Source organism: Crocuta crocuta, unplaced genomic scaffold, assembly GCF_008692635.1.
Source record: "Crocuta crocuta isolate KB4526 unplaced genomic scaffold, BGI_CrCroc_1.0 scaffold251, whole genome shotgun sequence".
Taxonomy (NCBI): domain Eukaryota; kingdom Metazoa; phylum Chordata; class Mammalia; order Carnivora; family Hyaenidae; genus Crocuta; species Crocuta crocuta.
In genome coordinates this window covers 407,957-426,726 of record NW_027527809.1, presented here as the reverse complement: position 1 = coordinate 426,726, position 18,770 = coordinate 407,957, and the positions used below count along the sequence as shown (strand labels likewise).

Here is an 18,770-nt window from a genome sequence, read left to right as displayed (position 1 = left end):
TTTTCATAGTATTCCCTGATAATTGCTTGTATTTCTGAGGGGTTGGTGGTAATAAATCCATTTTCATTCATGATTTTGTCTATTTGGGTGCTCTCTCTTTTCTTTTTGAGAAGCCTGGCTAGAGGTTTGTCAATTTTGTTTATTTGTTCAAAAAACCAACTTTTGGTTTCATTGATCTGTTCAAGTGTTTCTTTGGTGTCTATGTTGTTTATTTCTGCTCTAATTTGTTACTATTTCTCTTCTTCTACTGAGTTTAGGGTGTTCTTGTTGCTCTGCCTCTAGTTCCTTTAGGTGAGCTGTTAGATTTTGGACTTGCGCTTTTTCTAATCTCTTGAAATAGGCCTGGAGAGCAATGTACTTTCCTCTTAGGACTGCCTTTGCCGCATCCCATAGATTTTGAATTGTTGTGTTTTCATTTTCATTTGTTTCCATATATTTTTTAATTTCCTCTCTAATTGCCTGATTGGCCCATTCATTCTTTAGAAGGGTGTTCTTTAACCTCCATGTTTTTGGAGGTTTTCCAGACTTCTTCCTGTAATTGATTTCAAGTTTCAAAGCATTGTGATCTGACAGTGTGCATGGTATGATCTGTATTCTTTTGAATTTATTGAGGGCTGCTTTATGTCCCAGTATGTGATCTATCTTGGAGAATGTGCCATGCGCACTTGAGAAGAAAGTAAATTCCCTGGCCTCAGGATGTAAAGTTCTAAATATATCCGTCAGATCCATCTGGTCCAATGTGTCTTTCAAGTCCATTATTTCTTTAGTGATTTTCTGTCTGGTTGACCTATCCATTGCTGTAAACGGAGTATTAAAGTCCCCTATTATTAGCACATTCTTATCTAAAAGCGTGTTTCTGTTTGTGATTAATTGTTTTAAATATTTAAGTGCTCCCGTATTCGGTGCGTAGACATTTATGATTGTTAGCTCTTCCTGATGGATGGACCCTGTAATTATTATGTAATGCCCTTCTTCATCTCTTGTTATTGTCTTTAATTTAATGTCCAGTTTGTCTAATATAAGTATAGCTACCCTGGCTTTCATTTGATTTCCCGTAGCATGATATATATTTTTCCATTCCTTTACTTTTAATATGAAGGTATCTTCCAGTCTAAAATGAGTTTCTTGTAGACAGTAAATAGATGGATTCTTTCTTTTTACCCATTCTGCTATCCTATGTCTTTTGATTGGAGATTTCAGCCCATTTACATTCAGTGTTATTATTGAAATATGTGGGTTTAGAGTCTTTGTAGCCATTGTGGTGTTCATGTTTCTGGTGGTGTCTCTGGTCTCTTTATTCCTTGCAACATTTCCTTCAGAGCGTCCCCCTCAGGATTTCTTGTTAGGGGNTATCTTCCAGTCTAAAATGAGTTTCTTGTAGACAGTAAATAGATGGATTCTTTCTTTTTACCCATTCTGCTATCCTATGTCTTTTGATTGGAGATTTCAGCCCATTTACATTCAGTGTTATTATTGAAATATGTGGGTTTAGAGTCTTTGTAGCCATTGTGGTGTTCATGTTTCTGGTGGTGTCTCTGGTCTCTTTATTCCTTGCAACATTTCCTTCAGAGCGTCCCCCTCAGGATTTCTTGTTAGGGGTGGCTTAGTGGTGACAAACTCTTTCAATTTCTGTTTATTTGGAAAGATTTTTATCTCTCCTTCCATTTTGAATGACAGGCTTCCTGGATAGAGGATTCTTGGCTGCATATTTTTTCTGTTCATCACATTGATGATCTCCTGCAATTCCTTTCTGGCCTGCCAAGTTTCAGTAGATAGGTCTGTCACCACTCTGATAGGTGTCCCTTTGTATGTTAGGGCCCTTTTCTCCCTAGCCGCTTTCAAAATTCTGTCTTTGTCCTTGTATTTTGCCATTTTTACTATGATATGTCGTGCAGAAGATCGAGTCAAATTACGTCTGAGGGGAGTCCTCTGAGCCTCTTGTATTTCAACATTTACTTCCCTCCCCAGGTTGGGGAAGTTCTCTGCTATAATTTGTTTCAGAACTCCTTCAGCACCTTTCCCTTTCTTTTCCTCTTCTGGGATTCCTATGATACGGATATTGTTGCATTTGACCATATCGCTGAGCTCTCGAATTCTTCTTTCCTGTTCCTGGATCAGTTTGTCTCTTTTTTTGTCAGCCTCTTCTTTTTCTATCATGGTGTCTTCTAAATCACTTATTCTCCTTTCTGCCTCTTCAATCTGTGCATTGGAGGCCTCTAACTAATATATATCTCATTTATCGCATTTTTAAATTCTTCATGACTATTTTTATTCTCCATTTTGTCTGTAGCCATAGTTTCTTTGATGTCTTCTATGCTTTTTTCAAGCCCAGCTATTAATTTTATGATCATTATTCTAAAATTTTGTTCGGTTATGCTGCTTATATCTGTTTTGAGCTGTTCGTTAGCTGTCACTTCTTCTTGGAGTTTCTTTGGAGGAGCGCTCTTTCGTTTCTTCATTTTAGTTAACTTTCTGGCTCTTGTTAGTTTTATAGACGTGTTATGCTCTCTGTACCTGTGAGTGCTGCTGTATCCAAAAAGAGTCTTTGACTGTCCAGGGCCTCTCCTTTCAGAGAGTGTTTTTTGAATGGTATCTCTTGATCTCTCTTGTTGAGACCTTGCTTATTTTATTTTCCTAGTCACAGTCATATTTGGGACTCTCTAGCTTGTGTACTCTGGCTTGTTTCTTGAGGTAGCCCTGGAGAAGAAAACAGACTGACAAACACACAGGGAGCAGGAGCACACAAATGCACAGACAAATCCAACTAACATGCAAACCGAGAGGGAAAACAGAAAAGTTAAGAGAAAACACAGAGGAGGGAGGGTGAATAATAGAGAAAAAAAATACATAAAAGGGTCAAAAAGAAGAAAAGAAAGGGAAAAAAGAAGAAAACCGATGGACAAAGAACGGTTTAAAGCCTATAACTGGATTTCCCAGCTTCAGTTAAATAGCCAGGTGTATGCAGTGCTGGTTGAAGAGAATAGAGAAAGAGAGAGAAGACAGTGTGGGGATCAGGCAAAATTGGAAATAGAATGAACAGGCAGAAGAGATAAGAAGCTTTTTTCAGAGAGCTAAAGGGTGGAATATGGTTGGACAGGGGAGAGAAGGATGCTGGTATTATCCAGAGAGACTATATAGTCTAATTACTCCTGAGAGAAAGAGATGAAAAAGTCGGTAGGTGTAGAATTTACATCTACAGAATGGACTAGATGTGACTGTTTAAGCAAGTCAGTGACCAGAGTTAATCAGGTAAGTGTTCGGGGGAAAAGAGAAAAAAAAAAAGGATGAGGGCTGCTGTCTAGCAGGGATGGACGTGGTGTGATCCAATGTGTCAGGCAGGAGTTCTGCCTTGGCGGTTGTGGGGAGGAGAGTGGCAGTGCACCAGTCCCTTCTTGAACCAAGCGCTGTACCTCGCTTTTTTGGGTGTATAAACTCCCCATGCCGGTGGGTCACGCTCTTTAACCCAGGCCAGGCTAGTTTCCAAGTCCCAGTTCGCACGCCTGACTGAAACTGCGGTAGACAAAGCCCTCAGGCGATCCCCTCAGGGCAATTCCAAGCCTCTTGCCTAGCCCTGGGGGTGGAGCCAGAAGCTGCTGCTCCGGTTCCTCCAGGTCCGGTGGGGGAGCATGGGCGGGGGGTTGTCTGCAGGTCGCGCAGGGCCCACTGGAGAGAGGGAAACCAGGTCCCTCTGTGTCTTGTCACCTGAAACACGAACTCGCAGGCAAATCTCCCTTTCTTGATAAAGTTTTAAGCCGTTCGCCTTTCCTCTAGAGTTCCAGCCAGCTAGGAGCGCGGATGTACGTGCAAGGTTCCTCCAGGAATCCAGCCAAGCCAGGAGTACAAAGGAACAAAGGAGCGGTGCCCGTGGGCACGCAGCTGCTCTGGGACGAGTTGGCGCACCGGGATCTGGCGCACAGGGTCCTTCTGTGCCCTGAGCGGAGGTTTTTCTGTTTCCCAGCGACAGGGACCGTATCTTGAGTGGTTTCGGACTCTCTCTTTTTCCCCTCTCACTTCCTGCAGAGAGGGATCGCCCCCGTCCCTCCAGTTTCCAATTCAGGCCCAATTTTGCCTTCCCCAGTTCGCACTCACGTTAGAAGGCTTTCTCAGTGGATTCTGCATCCTTTCTCTCCCAATCTCTTGGGTTCTGTAAGGTTTCCTATGGCTTCAGATCTTTTCTATGTGAGATAGAGATATGGGGGCAAGTGCAATGCACAGAGCTCCCTACTTCTCTGCCATTTTGCCCCTCTTCCCCATATTGTGTTTCTGAACTTAGGTGAAATGCTCTCAGTTTTTCCCCATTGAGAATGATATTAGCGGTGGGTCTTTTATTTATGACCTTTATGCTCTTGAGATATGTTCCTTCTATCCCTACATTCTTGAAGGTTTTTATCAAGAAAGGATGCTGTATTTTGTCAGAGTTTTTTATGTATCTGTTAAGAGAATCATGTGGTTCTTCTCTTTTATTAATATGATGTGTCACACTAATTGATTTGCAGATATTGAACAGAACTATGTGATCTGTTCTGGAATACATTCCATGTGTCCTTAAAAAGAATGTGTATTCCTCTGCTTTTGGATGAAATGCTCTGAATATGTCTGTTAGGTTCATCCTGTCTAGTGTGTCATTCAGAGCCATTGTTTCCTTGTTATTTTCTGCTTAGATGATGTCCATTGCTTTTAATCGGATGTTGAAGGCCCTTACTGTTATGGTATTGTTATCAATGAGTTTCTTCATGTTTGTGATTAATTTATATAATTGGGTTCTTTAATATTGGGGGCATAAATGCTTGCAGTTGTTAGATATTGGTGGAAAGACCACTTAATTATGATATAATGCCCTTCTTCCTGTCTTGTTACTGTCTTTATTTGAAAATCTAGACTGTGTGATACAAGTATGACTACACCAGCTTTCTTTTGATGACCATTAGCATGATAAATGCTTCTTTATCCCCTTACTTTCAATCTGTACGTGTCTTTAGGTCTAAAGTGAGTCTTGTAGCAGCATATAGATTGGTCTTGTATTCTTATCCATTCTGATACCTTGTATCTTTTGACTGGAACATTTATTCCATTGACATTTAGAATGATTAATAAAAAGATATGAATTAATGCCATTGTGTTGCCTTTTGGGTTGGTGTTTCTGATGATATTCTATGGTCCTTTCTAGTCATTGTTGCTTTTGGTCTTTTTTTGTTTTGTTTCATCTTTTCTCCACTTCAGATTTCTTGCAGGGCTGGTTTAGTGGTCACAAACTCCATTAGTTTTTGTTTGGGAAACTCTATCTCTTCTATTTTGAATGACAGACTTGCTGGATAGAGAATTTTTGTCTGCATATTTTTCCAATTCACATGTTGAATATATCCTGCTACTCTTTCCTGGTCTGCCAAGTTTCTATGGATAGGTCTGCTGTGAACCTGATCTGTCTTCCCTTATAGGTTAAGGACATTTTTTCCCTTGCTGCTTTCATAATATTTTCCTTTTGTGTGTATTTTATGAATTTGACTATGATATGCCTTTATGATGGTTGGTTTTTGTTGAATCTAATAGGAGTTCTCTGTGCTTCTTGGATTTTGATGTCAGTGTCCTTCTGCAGCTGAGGAACGTTTTCTGCTATAATTTGTTCACATCAGCCTTCTGTCCCTTTTTCTCTCTCTTCATCTTGTGAGACTCTTATGATTTGGATGTTATTCCTTTTTAATAAGTCACTGAGTTCTCTAAGTTTGTATTGTGATCTTTTGCCTTTGTTTCCCCCCCCCACACACACACACACATTTTTTTTCCTGCTCATTATTCTCCATAATTTTATCTTCTAAATCGCTGATTCAGTGCTCTGCTTTATCTTTCTGGCTGTCGTGGCATATATTTCAGATGGCATCTCGGTTATAGCATTTTTAATTTCACCCTGACTAGGTTTTATTTCTTTTATCTCCACAGAAAGGGATTCTGTGCTATTTTAAATCCCAGTTAGTATTCTTATTATTATGGTTCTGAATTCTAGTTCAAATATCTTGCTTATATCTGTGTTGATTAATCCTCTGGCTGTTATTTTTTCCTGTTCTTTCTTGGGTATATTCCTTCATTTTGTCATTTTGGAGGAAGAAAAAAGTAATAAAGTAAAAAATAAGAATTAAAAAATTAAAAACAAAACCAAAAAGCAAATAAAGGAAGCTAACATCTAGGTGTGTTTTGGTCTGCTTGCTGAAAGAAGCTTGATAGAATAGAGAGAAAAGGGAAATAAAAGAAGAAAGAAAATTTTTTTTAATTAAAAAAATTTTATATAATAAAATAGAATAAAATGAAATAAGGAAAATGTAATAGAATAAAAATTTTAAAAATAAAAATAAAGTAAAAAAATAAAAGTAAAATTTTCTCTTTCTGTATCCAAGAATGAGAAAGAAAAGAAAGAAAAAAATTTTAAGCAAAAACATAAGGAAAGAAACAAACATGAATTAGCAAACAGAATGAATCCCAAATGAAGTTACATCCAGTTTCCCCTAGAACTGAAATTATGAAGCACTCTAAAGTCTGTACACTAAGCAGGTAGAGCGACTTGTGGTCTTCTAAGGGGATGTGTTTGGAGAGTGCAGTTGGGGTAGGGCTTGGTGTAATGGCTCTGTTCTCCACTAGGTGGCTCTGCTTACTGGGTTGGATCATGTGTGGGAGAGGTGGAATTGATTTCACCTAGCCCCCTAGTCTCTGGCACAGGAATTTCACTGACTGTCAGCCAAACACCCCTCTTTGTCTTGGGCTTCTGTCTACCCCCTGTCCATGTCCAAGCTGTCTGCCTGCAAGACAGTACCTCCCTCTAGAATTTGATCTCAGATGTGGTTGTGTTTCAGAACCCCTCACTTCAGAGGCCCCTGCATCTTGGATCCACACCAACTGTCTGAGGGAGGGTCTTGCTGAGCAATGGCAAGTGCTGACTTGCCCCAGAAAACATTCATGGATTGGGTGGCAGCAGAGGTTCAGAGACTCTGGCAAACCACAACACATAGCCAGTGCCAGGTTTCACTGCACTCTGGTGTCTTTGTCCCAGTAGCAGCAAACATGGCTGCTCCCTGGGGTCCCCTGGGGCCTTTTCCTGTGGGGAGGCCATATGGCCTCTACAAAATGCACTCCAAGCAGGGGAACTGCTTCTCCTCATGTGTCACATGGACCCCTCAGACTCCACTACCTGATTCTGGAGATTTGCCTGAGCACCGCCAGGCACTGAACTCTGAAACTTCAGACTCTGTGCTCCACTGTTTATAGCATCTTTGTGGTATTGAAACCCTCTCCTTTCTTCCTGACAATGATTTTGTGGAACATATTTCTTGTTCATTCCCTGTGAGTGTTTTCACTCTTTCTCTATCTTTCTCTCCAACTACTTTTGGGGGGAATGCTTTTCTTGCATGATCCTGGTGCATCACACTCTGCCTTTCCCTTTCTCTGTCCTCTCTCTACAAAAAACAGCTCCCTCACATCTTAATGTTCTTGTTACAAAGGATAGTGTTCTTAGGCTTAAAGACACGCTAAGAACTCTTGTTTCGGTAGAAAATGACAACATGTGCCTTATTTGGATAATTCTAAATATTTGAAACAAGAGTTGCCATCATTGGCTCCTCCTCACTTTTTGATTGTTCTAAACCAATAAATCTGTTTCATCCTATGTTTTGGGCCCTTTTCATAATTGTTGGGAAATTAATGATTTCTACTTTATGCTTATTTTGTTATTTTGAGAGAGAGAGCTCCCAAACACAAGTGAGAGGAGCATTGAGAGAAGGAGAGAAAGAGAGAGAGAGAGAGAGGGAGGGAGGGAGAGAGAGACAGAGAGAATGAATGACTATATCATATCCCAATTGGGCTCCTCACTGTTAGCACAGAGCCTGATGCAGGGCTTGATCTCATGAATCGTGCCTGAGCCACAGAGGCATCCCAAGGGAAATTATTCATTTATGAGAAACAGTGTAATTCTCCTTAAACATTTCTATTTGTTCTGTATATTTTTTCTGTTCTATATATTTTTCTGTTCTGTATATTCTGTAGTTAACCTTCATTGGACTAGTGTATGTGAGAAAGGAGAGGACATTTTCCTGTATTTTATGAGAAGTTAATCTTTATAATCCTGAGATTCAAGTGAATATTATCTTGTCTCTCAAAACTACATACATGAGCCACCTAATAGCAAGCTATTTTTAAGTTAATTAATTTTTTAAATTTACATCCAAGTTAGTTAGCATATAGTGCAACAATGATTTCAGTAGTAGATTCCTTAATGCCCTTTACCCATTTAGTCTGTCCCCCCTACCACAACCTCTCCAGCAACCTTCTGTTTGTTCTCTATATTTAAGAATCTCTTAAGTTTTGTCCTCCTCCCTGTTTTTATATTATTTTTGCTACCATTCCTATATGTTCATCTGTTTTGTATCTTAAATTCCTCATATGAGTGAAGTCATATGATATTTGTCTTTCTCTGACTAATTTTGCTTAGCATAATACCCTCTAGTTCCATCTATGTAGTTGCAAATGCTGAGCTCTTATACTGAGAAGAAACTCTCCCCTTCATTTTGGTTATAGGGGAGAAGTCACATGAATTCAACACCCATCCCCATCTTATTCCACCTTACAGTTTCCCCTTCGGCTCTTGCAGGATAAGTTCATGTTATGGCATTTCCCCTCATAAATGCCTGACTTCTGGGCCTTCAGTTTTATTGATTTCTTGAAGATGGAAGGCAAGGAGTTTAGTGTGACTGCAACATATGACCCAACCAGGAGCTGGATGTGCATATCTCTGGTCCCATCTATGAGAAGGACTTAGTTTTCTTATATTATCTGTCAATTAACCAGAAGTCTATGATTACTCTTGGTTTTTCAACACTACTCCTCAGTTCTTCTTGACACTTAGGACCATGTTTTAGATATGGTAGCCTGATTCTTATTTCCTCAGTTGATTCAACTTTCCCAGTAAGGCCAAATTTAATAATACTAGGAACCCCCCCCCCTTTTTTTTTGTGGTCAGACCCAGTATTAGACTATTTTTGTAAGATTTATCCTATTAAGATGTTTTTTTAATTTTTATTTTTGAGAGAGAAAGAGACAGAGTGTGACAGGGTAAGGGCAGAGGAAGAGGGAGACATAGAATCCAAAGCAGGCTCCAGGCTCCAAGCTATCAGCAGAGAGCCCAATGTGGGGCTCGAATTCATGAACTGTGAGATCATGACCTGAGCCAAAGTTGGATGCATAACCGACTGAGCCACCCAGGTGCCCCTATCCTTTTTTTTTAAGAAACTGATAGAACATTTTCACAGTCTGAGTAACTGTTTTACAAGTACGAAAAGTTTAAGCAGGTGGAGTGACCTGTGCTGGTCTTCTGGGGGATATGCTTAGAGGGCACAGTTTGGAGGTCTTGGTGTAACAGCTCTGTTCTCCCCTAAGCGGCGCTGTTTTGCTTATTCGGGGTGGATCAGTGTGGTGCACAGGCGGGTGTGTGGGGCAGGTGGAAATGGCTTCACCCAGCTCCCTGGTCTCTGGCATGGGAACTTTGTGATCTCACTAACCCACGATCAAGCACCCCTTACAGATACGAAAAGTTTAGTCCTTTTAACAGCACCTTGGGTTAGTTAAAATTATTATGTCCAGTTTTTCAGATGAGAAAACTGAGGCACAGAGAAGTTCAAGAACTTAAGCCAATGATGGCGGGGTTTGAATCCAGATTTTTAAGTACCATACTATGCGGCATCATAGTGTGATCTTGTAGTTCTTCAACAAATTGGTATCATTTTCTTCTTCTGAGGTACTATAATCCCAAATAGAATTTTAAAGGAATAATTAACATATTTAAAGGAGTAATTTGCATATTATCTATTATGCCATTGACTAGATAGCAATTTTTGTTGGGGTTTTGTTATTTAGAAAACTTTAACATAAATACATTTTCTGGTTGGTTTAACCCCCAATTAATGTATCTTATGTAAAACATGACAGCATCTTTCTGTACTCCCAGTATATTAGTTTGATAAGGCTACTATAACAGCCTGAGCAGATCCTCTTTACTGTGGCTTTGCCTGTGGAGTCATTCTTCTTTCATTTTATTCTGTCTCTGCCCCTTTCGGTCCAGGATAGCAACATATTTGCTGGTATCAAAATCTCAAAAACGGTGTTGACTCTCTGTGTGATTCATGGCTGTCCAAATCATCAGACAGGAAGGTCCTCCACACTTCTTTCCAGGATAACCACATCTCTAGTACAGGCTTCTACTGAGATGGTTGAGTTGAATCATGATTCACATGCCAAATCTCCTTAGCAGATGTTTGTTCTAACAAACCATTGGCCTGGTCTCCAGAGCACTCTTCAGTGGATAGGCTGACATTTTTGTTTTGCTTAGCAGTTCCTTCGTCATTTTCTTTCTTTCTTCTTCAATATTACAATAAACAGCAAAAAAACAAAACAAAACAAAACAAAAAAACAAGGTTGCACCTTTCTTATTTTCCTTGGAAATATCCTCAGCTACATATTCAAGGTCATCACTTATAAGCTTTACCTGCCACCCAATGGGAGAACACAGTTCTGCCACTGTTTAACAGAGATCACCTTTCCTCCGGTGTCCAATACTTTGTTCCTCATTTCTATTGGAGACCTTGCCAAAAGCAACTTTAACAAAGTTTATATGTTTAGCAACATTCTGTTCATGACTATATACGTATTGCTGATGATGACAGAAAGTCTCTTTACCCTTTTCTTCTCCAAAGCCACTTCCACATTTTTTAGGCATTTGTTCAGCAGTAATGCTTGCCAGTACCAAAAATTTGTTAATTAGTTTTGCAAGACTATGTTTGTTTCTGAGGACTGCTGTAACAAAGCACTGTAAACTGGTTGGCTTAAAACTACAGAAATATGTTGTCTCACAAGTATGGATGCTGGAAGTCAAAAATCAAGGTGCCAGAAGCTCTATCCTCCCCCGGAGATCCTTCCTTGCCTCTTTCTGGTGGTGGAAGTTAATCTTTGGTGGTCTCTGCCTTGTAGACACATTACTCCAATCTGTGCCTTCATCTTCACATGGCCTTCTCACCTGTGTGTCTATGTCTCTTCTCATAATAATACCTGTCCTATTGGATTAAGGGCCCATCCGACTCCAGTATGATCTTAATTGGTTACTTCTGCCATAACCCTGTTTCCAAATGGGATCACATTCTGATATACTTGGGGTAAGCACTTCAGCATACTGTTTTTTGTTAATGTTTTTATTTATTCCTGAGAGAAAGAGAGAGAGAGAGAGACAGCGTGAGCAGGGGAGGGTCAGAGAGAAAGGGAGATACAGAATCTGAAGCAGGCACCAGGCACTGAGCTAGCTGTCAGCACAGAGCCCGACCCGGGGCTTCAACCCACGAACCATGAGATCATGAACTGAGCTGAAGTAGGACACTCAACCAACTGAGCCACCCAGGCGCCCCTTCAGCATACTGTTTGAGGGGGTCACAGTTCAATTCGTAACACCCTCATAATAGGCATAACAACCACATTAACTTGGTTTTTCTTATTTTAAGGCATTCTTTTCTTAGTTCCTTCCTAATTAGCATTTAATTTTTATAAATAGAGTGAAAAGCAGAATCGTTTCACACATTTTATCCTACCTTCAAAGCCTTCCTTGTCAGACATTTGCACATGAAAGTATTTTTTTCATAATTAATTAGCAATCCTGTGTGTCACAAAGAAAATATGTTAAAGTAATACCTCAGTTTGGGTGTTTTAAGTATTAATTTCTTATTTCATCAATCATTTATTGTGGTTATGTGAAAATTCCAATTTTAAGATTCAAACAACTAACTTAATATTTTCTGTCTTACAAAGTTGTTGAATTTTAACATATTTTCATCTTTATATCAGATTGTTGTTTTTAGTATAAACAATAGAGAGCATAAATTTGACTTCTTGGGAGATAGGAGCAAATAGTCATGACTCTGTAATAAGTCTTAGGGTAGTGAAATATGGAAGAATTCAATGCATACACGCTTCTGACAATTCTCTTTAAATTTGGACTTTGCATTTTTAACCAATTGTGTTTATTCTTAAAAGAAGCAGCAAGAATAGCCATTCTTATTAGTAGTTTGACTTGATATGACAAATGGCTTGCTTGAAAAGTGTTATCTATTATTGATCATTACTCTTTGTACCAATATGTAGTGTGCAAGTTTCTTTATTTCTAAATGGAACTGTTAGTGTCATTCTCTTCTACTAATATAGGTATGTATTACGCTCTCTTAAATGATCTCGCTTAATCTTCATGGGAGTTTAGATGAGCGTTACTATTTGTACTACTAACAAAAATAGATTTCTCTGTGCTGCTGAATTTTTACTGTTTTTGACTCTGACATTTTTCCTTGCATTATTTTGGGTATTTTGTTTTTACTATTTATTTCTAAATATTTAAATTAGGAAATAACACTTATCTACTGTATTTGGAGTGAGTTGAGCAGTCAACTGAGGGGTAGATCTTGTTGCATGTTTACAAAATGTAGGACTTCTGGGAGAGGGGAATGGGAAATTAAAATGAATTTAAACAGAATTCTTCCTCACCAAAGTAACTGAATAGTGTCTCTATTGTTTACTCCCTTATTTTTCTTCATGAAGCAAATATTTGTAACATTTGAAGAAAATAAGAAAGTTTCTACTGATGAATCTGAACTTCTGTCTCTTCCTTTAGTGAAAAGATTGCATTTTAAACCAAAATATCCTAAAATTTTCAGGACTTCCATTTTCCATATTCCTAAACCAAGATAATTATAGCAAAATGTTGTAGAACTTTTTCTATCCCTAACTAATAATAGAAAACAGAGTTTTCTATTATTTAGAAAACAATGTTGTGAAACATTGCTGCATCCAGAGGAATAATTGGTAAAACAGTGTTTAGGATGAGTTGTTTGGTGGGGGGAGGGGGGACTGCGGGTAGCAGAACAGTGAGCAGGAAGGCATTGTGGTAGGAACAGAAGTACTGAGTGATGGAAGCATCTGGTGAATTTGGATTCTCTTCAATTCCTTGGGTTGAAGAGGAGTATTCATGTTGACTTGCAATGCGAGAGAAACTTGGAAATCTCAGTGGCAGAGTCAAATCTTGGATTCCTTAAATGCCAGACTTAGGAGTCTAGACTTTATTCTAAAGGAAGAGGAAGTTAGATTACAACTTATTTAACTCAGAAATGAAAGATTATAAGATATTTGAGGGGAATTAAAGTGGTAGCTGTAAAGATAAATTGGTGCTAGCAGCTACTGCAGGCAGAGAAATGAATTATTTTTTTTGCTAGAGTATAGTGTCTGCAAGTAAAGATAGAAAGATGCTGGTATAAGGACTTAAGTCAGGAGACATTTTAAAGGAAGAATTAATTGTCGATGATGGCAGGATGATGACAGTAGAGGAGAAGGGAGGGATTAGGAAATGTTGACTGTGAATGTAGGAGAATGAAAGAATCATGGTATCGATAACAGAATATTTGTTTACAGTTGAGGAAGTCACTTTAGGAAGATTGATTGTAGGGTGTTTCCTGAACTTCCAAAGCATTGTATCTGTCAAGATTTGGACTCTAGGGATGGCTAGTACAGGCTGGAAATTATTAAGGCTTTGAAGTTAATTTGGATGGAGACAATAATTTTATCACCAAAACATTGAGAGACTTATTGTTTCAAGGCTGTAGTTAAACCAACCAGGCTCTCGCCATATTTGCTAGGGATTGTCAAAGCCTGTTAGTTACATCTTTGAGACTACTTCTACACCACCATTTGAATATCTGCCATGTTACATGGCATGTTGGCCTAGACATGATTTATTTAGCCTGTTGAAGTCTTTATAGGAAACTTGTTTTCTAAGATAGAACTTCTGACTATGTAGNAAGAACTTCTGACTATGTATTCACAATAATCAAAGCCCTGGTAGATTTAAAATAATCTTTTCTTTGAATTTCTGCCCTTAACACTATTCTTTCTTCTTAGTTATATATTTAAAGTAATGGTGGTAGGTGTCCTATGGATAGAACATAGAAAAGAAGTCATTCATTTGCTCTAATTATTGGTTAATTTGTGAGAGTATATTTATTAATAAACATAAATGTGATTAAAATATGTATCAGAGAAAATTTATCTCAGTCCATTGGTTGAAGTTTTCTATTCAAACATTCATTGGCTACTTTTATTCATTGCAACCTAGGTTTTCAGCTTTATAGACCTTCTAGCATTCAGTGTATTGATACATACTCATGATGAGAGGGTCATCCTTCTGTTGCAGGCATGCTTTCAAAAGTGTGCTCTTTCCTTTTAGTTGTTCTTGATACACAGTTCCTGATGAACTCTGAAGTGCATTCTGTCATCTTATTTTGTTATTATGTGAATGTATACGTTGTCACATCCATTCAGAAAAAATGGAATTTATCATTCACTGAATGTTAAAAAATGTAAAACCTTACCCTCAAGTATGTAGTGAGTATTCATGTATGGTACATTCAAAGTATGACGCAGTATGACTTTATGTAGCCAGTAAAATGTTTAAAGAATTTCACCCCTGTTGTGTTTCAGTGCACCTGCAGAAAAGACATGGTGAAAATTTCAATGGACATTTTTGTGAGGAAATTTCAGCCAGACAGATATCAGCTTTGGAAGCAAGGGAAGGATATATACACCATTGACCATACAAAGCCTACTCCAGAATCCACACCTGAAGTAAAAGCATGGCTGCAGAGGAGGAGAAAAGTAAGAAAAGCATCCAGGAGGTAATAATTTCTTCCCCATCCCATTCCACTTATACCTGTTCAATAAAATTGGGTCATTGAACATGATGTTCTCAGAAACTATGTATTTGCTTTTTCCTGTTTATTCATCATAAATTTACTTACTATCTTACTGAAAATTTGAGGGAAAGTATAATTCTTAAGATATACAATAAGTAGAATATAGGAAGGAGAGTATAATGTGTTTGAGAACATTCCTAATATGCTATATATACATGGCAAATAGAATAGTCTTGGAACCTCGCAGACCTTACACTGGTGTATGTTAAGGTTGCATTGGTGCTGTTTACTCATCTTTGTGTCTTCACCAACTTCAATAACTCGGTTTCCAACCTCTTCATTTTGCTACTGATTTTCTTTCTGACTTTAGTTATTTTCTTCATTTGTCAAATATCAAGATACTTTTCTACTTTGCTACGTTTTGTACACCTGTTTTATTCTTTTATGAGATGTAAAGCAGAGCATGTGGTATTTGTTTAACATGGTTGTCCATGTGAAGTTTATTCTATATTCCATTTTTGTGGCCAGAGCCATTTCTTTTAGGTGGGCATCTTGCTATTTCAAAATCCATTGAATAGGATGTGTTATGTTGCTCAGGTCCTCGGGCAATCTTTTAGTCTCTTATATTTTCTAGGTTTATATTAAACTTTTGTTCTCCAATATTACTCATTGTTTTTCTTTCAGATTGTAAAAGTGGTATTTGGGCATTGGAGAATATTTGTAAAATAAGAAAAAAACTGTGAAGGAATCTCAAATTACCCATAACATTGCAATCTAGAGATAACAAGTTTTAGCATTTGGTAGATATCCTTTACATATATTTATTGTATAATACTATATACTTTCCCCAAATTGGGGCCACACTCTGTTAACCTTTTGATGACCAGTTTTATGTGTGCTATTTTCATGTAATTAAGTGATTTGGTACAGCATAATATTTAATGCCTTCATGTATTTAATCCCCTGTGTTTGGACCTGTAGCTCATTTCCAGTTTTTTCCCCCCATTAACTAAATAACAGTGTAATTTTAAATCTTTGCCCACACTTTTGATGTTTATTTTGTTACTCTGACATTTATTTTCTGTTATTTTAGAATTGTAGTGGGTGGAGGAAAGTTAAGAACATGGAGTCACACTTCTGCATTTTATAAGAGATATACCTGAGGTGCAGAATTAGTAGCAATACTAAAACTCAGGTGTTCTTATTTTACCCTGCAGTTTACAGCAGTGATTTTCAAACTGTTGGTTTTTAAATTTATTTAGTAGGTTAGGAACATTTTTAATTTAGGAAGCCAAATAAAATAAAAAGTATCATAGTCCTTCCCTGTGGTAAGGGTAAGTATTATTTCATGATGCATTAACGTGTGTATGTGTGTGTTGTATTACTGTCTAAAATATATAAATTTTAATGGGCTGGTTATATTTTTAAAAGTTTGGGAAATACTGATTTAGAGAGTCATTGCCAAAAAGGCTACCTGTGGGAAGAGGCAGTAGTCAATTTGAGTTCAGAAAAAACACTAATAGAACATCTTGAGAATTGTTCTTTAATGGAAGGAAACCACAATACTTGAGGTGAATGATCTGGTCTCCTAGTGACTAACTATAGTGGCCTTTCTGGATTGACAGAGAACATAGATCCATGACATTGGACAGATTTGAAATGCCTTTTCATAAATTAAAATAATCAGTGGACTTTGCTTACCTAGTTAGAAAGCCTCATGTTTATGGGGTCATTGATTATGTGCAGCCTTGTGGCTTGATCATAGAGTTTGCTGCTATCCAGGAAATCTAATAGAGGGAGTGATTTATTGAAATCTCAAAGAGAGAGCAGCCATATTATTTTACATGTACTATGCTATTCATAATGTGAAGATTTCCAATGTTGACAAAGCATGAGTTTTCAATAAAAGTGATAGTGATGATGATGATACCAGTACCATTACTGCCAGTAGCAGTCAAAGCTAATTTACATTGGTTATCCTTAGCCACCTCCTTTATCTCAGAATCCTGCCTGCATTGACATCCTAGAGTGCATAGTGTTTGGGTGGGTGTGTGTTTGGACATGGAAATACATGTTGCTTATATTTGAGTTATAATTCTTCTTAAATGATAGTGTTGGAAATGTGTATTTTTTTTTTTTTTTAATGAGAGTGTGTGCATGTGTGCATGCCCTGTGAGCAGGGGAGGGGCAGAAGGAGAGAGAGAGAATCTTAAGCAGGCTCCACATCCAGCATGGAGTCCAACGTTGGGCTTGATACCCTGGAACTGTCAGATCATGACCTGAGCCAAAGTCAAGAGTCAGATGCCTAACTGACTGAGCCACCCAGGTGCCCCAGAAATGTGTCTTATACAAAAGGCATCTACAACAAAGACATTAAGTGACATTCTGGAAAATACTGAGAAGAAAACAATTAAAATGGCATCCACTCTGAAAACAGGAATTAGATATATGATATTAAACACGTATAGTTAGCCTGTCTCCCATCTTAATTCCTTTAGCTAATGATGATTTGGCATTTAATTTTAATGATTTTCATGCATACTTCAGAATTATGCAAAAATCAGGGATGTGTATGGTTCACCTTAGAATGTAAATAATCTATTCAGACGTTAATGACAGGTTATAGAGATCTCCTCTTTTCCTTTCTTTATTATTTTCCCCCTGTCATCATTTTTCACTTTATTTTTTATTTTCAGACTCATTTTAATATTATTATAAAATGTAAGCAATGACATTTTTCCAATAATATTTAATAATCAATTATTTACAATTGTTTTAATTTTCATTTTTAACAAATTGCTATTAAAACTAAGATTTCAATTTTCAGTTTCAAAATCTAATCTGCTAATTGTGAAGATTATTTTGCATAATGATGAAAAAGCTATTAGTTATTTCACTTCTTTAAGTAAGTGAAAGATGGTAATATTTGTATTGGTGTGTGTTTTATCCTGTCCACTGCAAACATTCTGCTCTGACCACAGCTTCTCTTATTAATAGTTTCCAGTGCACTGGTTCTTACTCTAAGAGGCTTAAGAATGAGGAAGACGAAGAAGTGTCACCTGCAGTAGATGGGGTGGAGGGTCTCACCCCTGACCAAGACCCAGAAGACCTCAAGGTCAGTGAAAAATCAGAAGAAGCAGTGAAGATGGGGAACACAGAATCTCCTTCTGAAGAAGAGGCTTCTGCTAGCAGGAAGCAGCCAAATCAGAATTCACTGGATAGTATCAAACTCTCAGGTGAGAAAGTGGCTAATTATGTTTCATATGTAAGTATTGAGGTGATTAATGATCTGATTCCTTGAATCTGTGCTCTAGGATAGGTATCTTACTTTTCTACATAGCTTAACCATTAGAGCATCTAAAGCTATGGAGTAACAATGAGGAAGCCAAATGAATGTTGTAAAAGTCAGGAGCATCACTGATATGTGTGATGGAGTTATGAGACAGACAGCAGTGCCTATTTGGTTTAATAAAAAAGTATTCTAAAATGAACATTTTGGGTGGGGGAGCAACTCAATTTACAGTATACCATACATTTTTGGAAAGCTTCTCTTAAATCACATGGAACAGTAAACACCAATTATAGATAATTCTTTGCAGATTCTTAGCTTTCAACCTAATTTTAAGAAGAGAATAAAGATTAAGATTTTTAAAAAGAATGACAAAAGTCATTCAGTTTTGTGAAGTGGTATGTATAAGCCCCCTGGTTCTTTCTCTGTACTAAAGTCATCAGCTATACCTCTCAACTACTTTGCTTTTTTCTCCTTTATAGTATATTTCTCTGAAACTGCTGTAATATTTAACCTATTTTATATTTGTTGGAGTTTTTTAAAATAATAATTATGTTATTATGATTTTGCTAATGTTTACTTTTGAGAGAGAGACAGACAGAGACAGAGAGAGACAGAACAAGCAGGGGAGGGACAGAGAGAGGGGTAGACACAGAATCCGAAGTAGGCTCTAGACTCTGAGCTGTCAGCACAGAGCCTGACACTGCGCTCGAAATCATGAGCTGTGAGAT

At 37.8% G+C, this 18,770-nt stretch overlaps 1 protein-coding gene across 6 annotated transcripts in view; it reads left to right on the top strand.

Moving 5' to 3' along the window:
- Window positions 1-18,770, top strand: part of KDM4C (lysine demethylase 4C) — a 426,956-nt gene that overhangs the window by 216,418 nt on the left and 191,768 nt on the right. For all 6 annotated transcript variants that reach the window (XM_077774817.1, XM_077774795.1, XM_077774812.1 and 3 more), the window contains 2 exons: window positions 14,539-14,732; window positions 17,748-17,986. In XM_077774817.1, coding sequence (XP_077630943.1) covers window positions 14,539-14,732; window positions 17,748-17,986 — 433 coding nt within the window. The remainder of the gene's footprint in view (window positions 1-14,538; window positions 14,733-17,747; window positions 17,987-18,770) is intronic.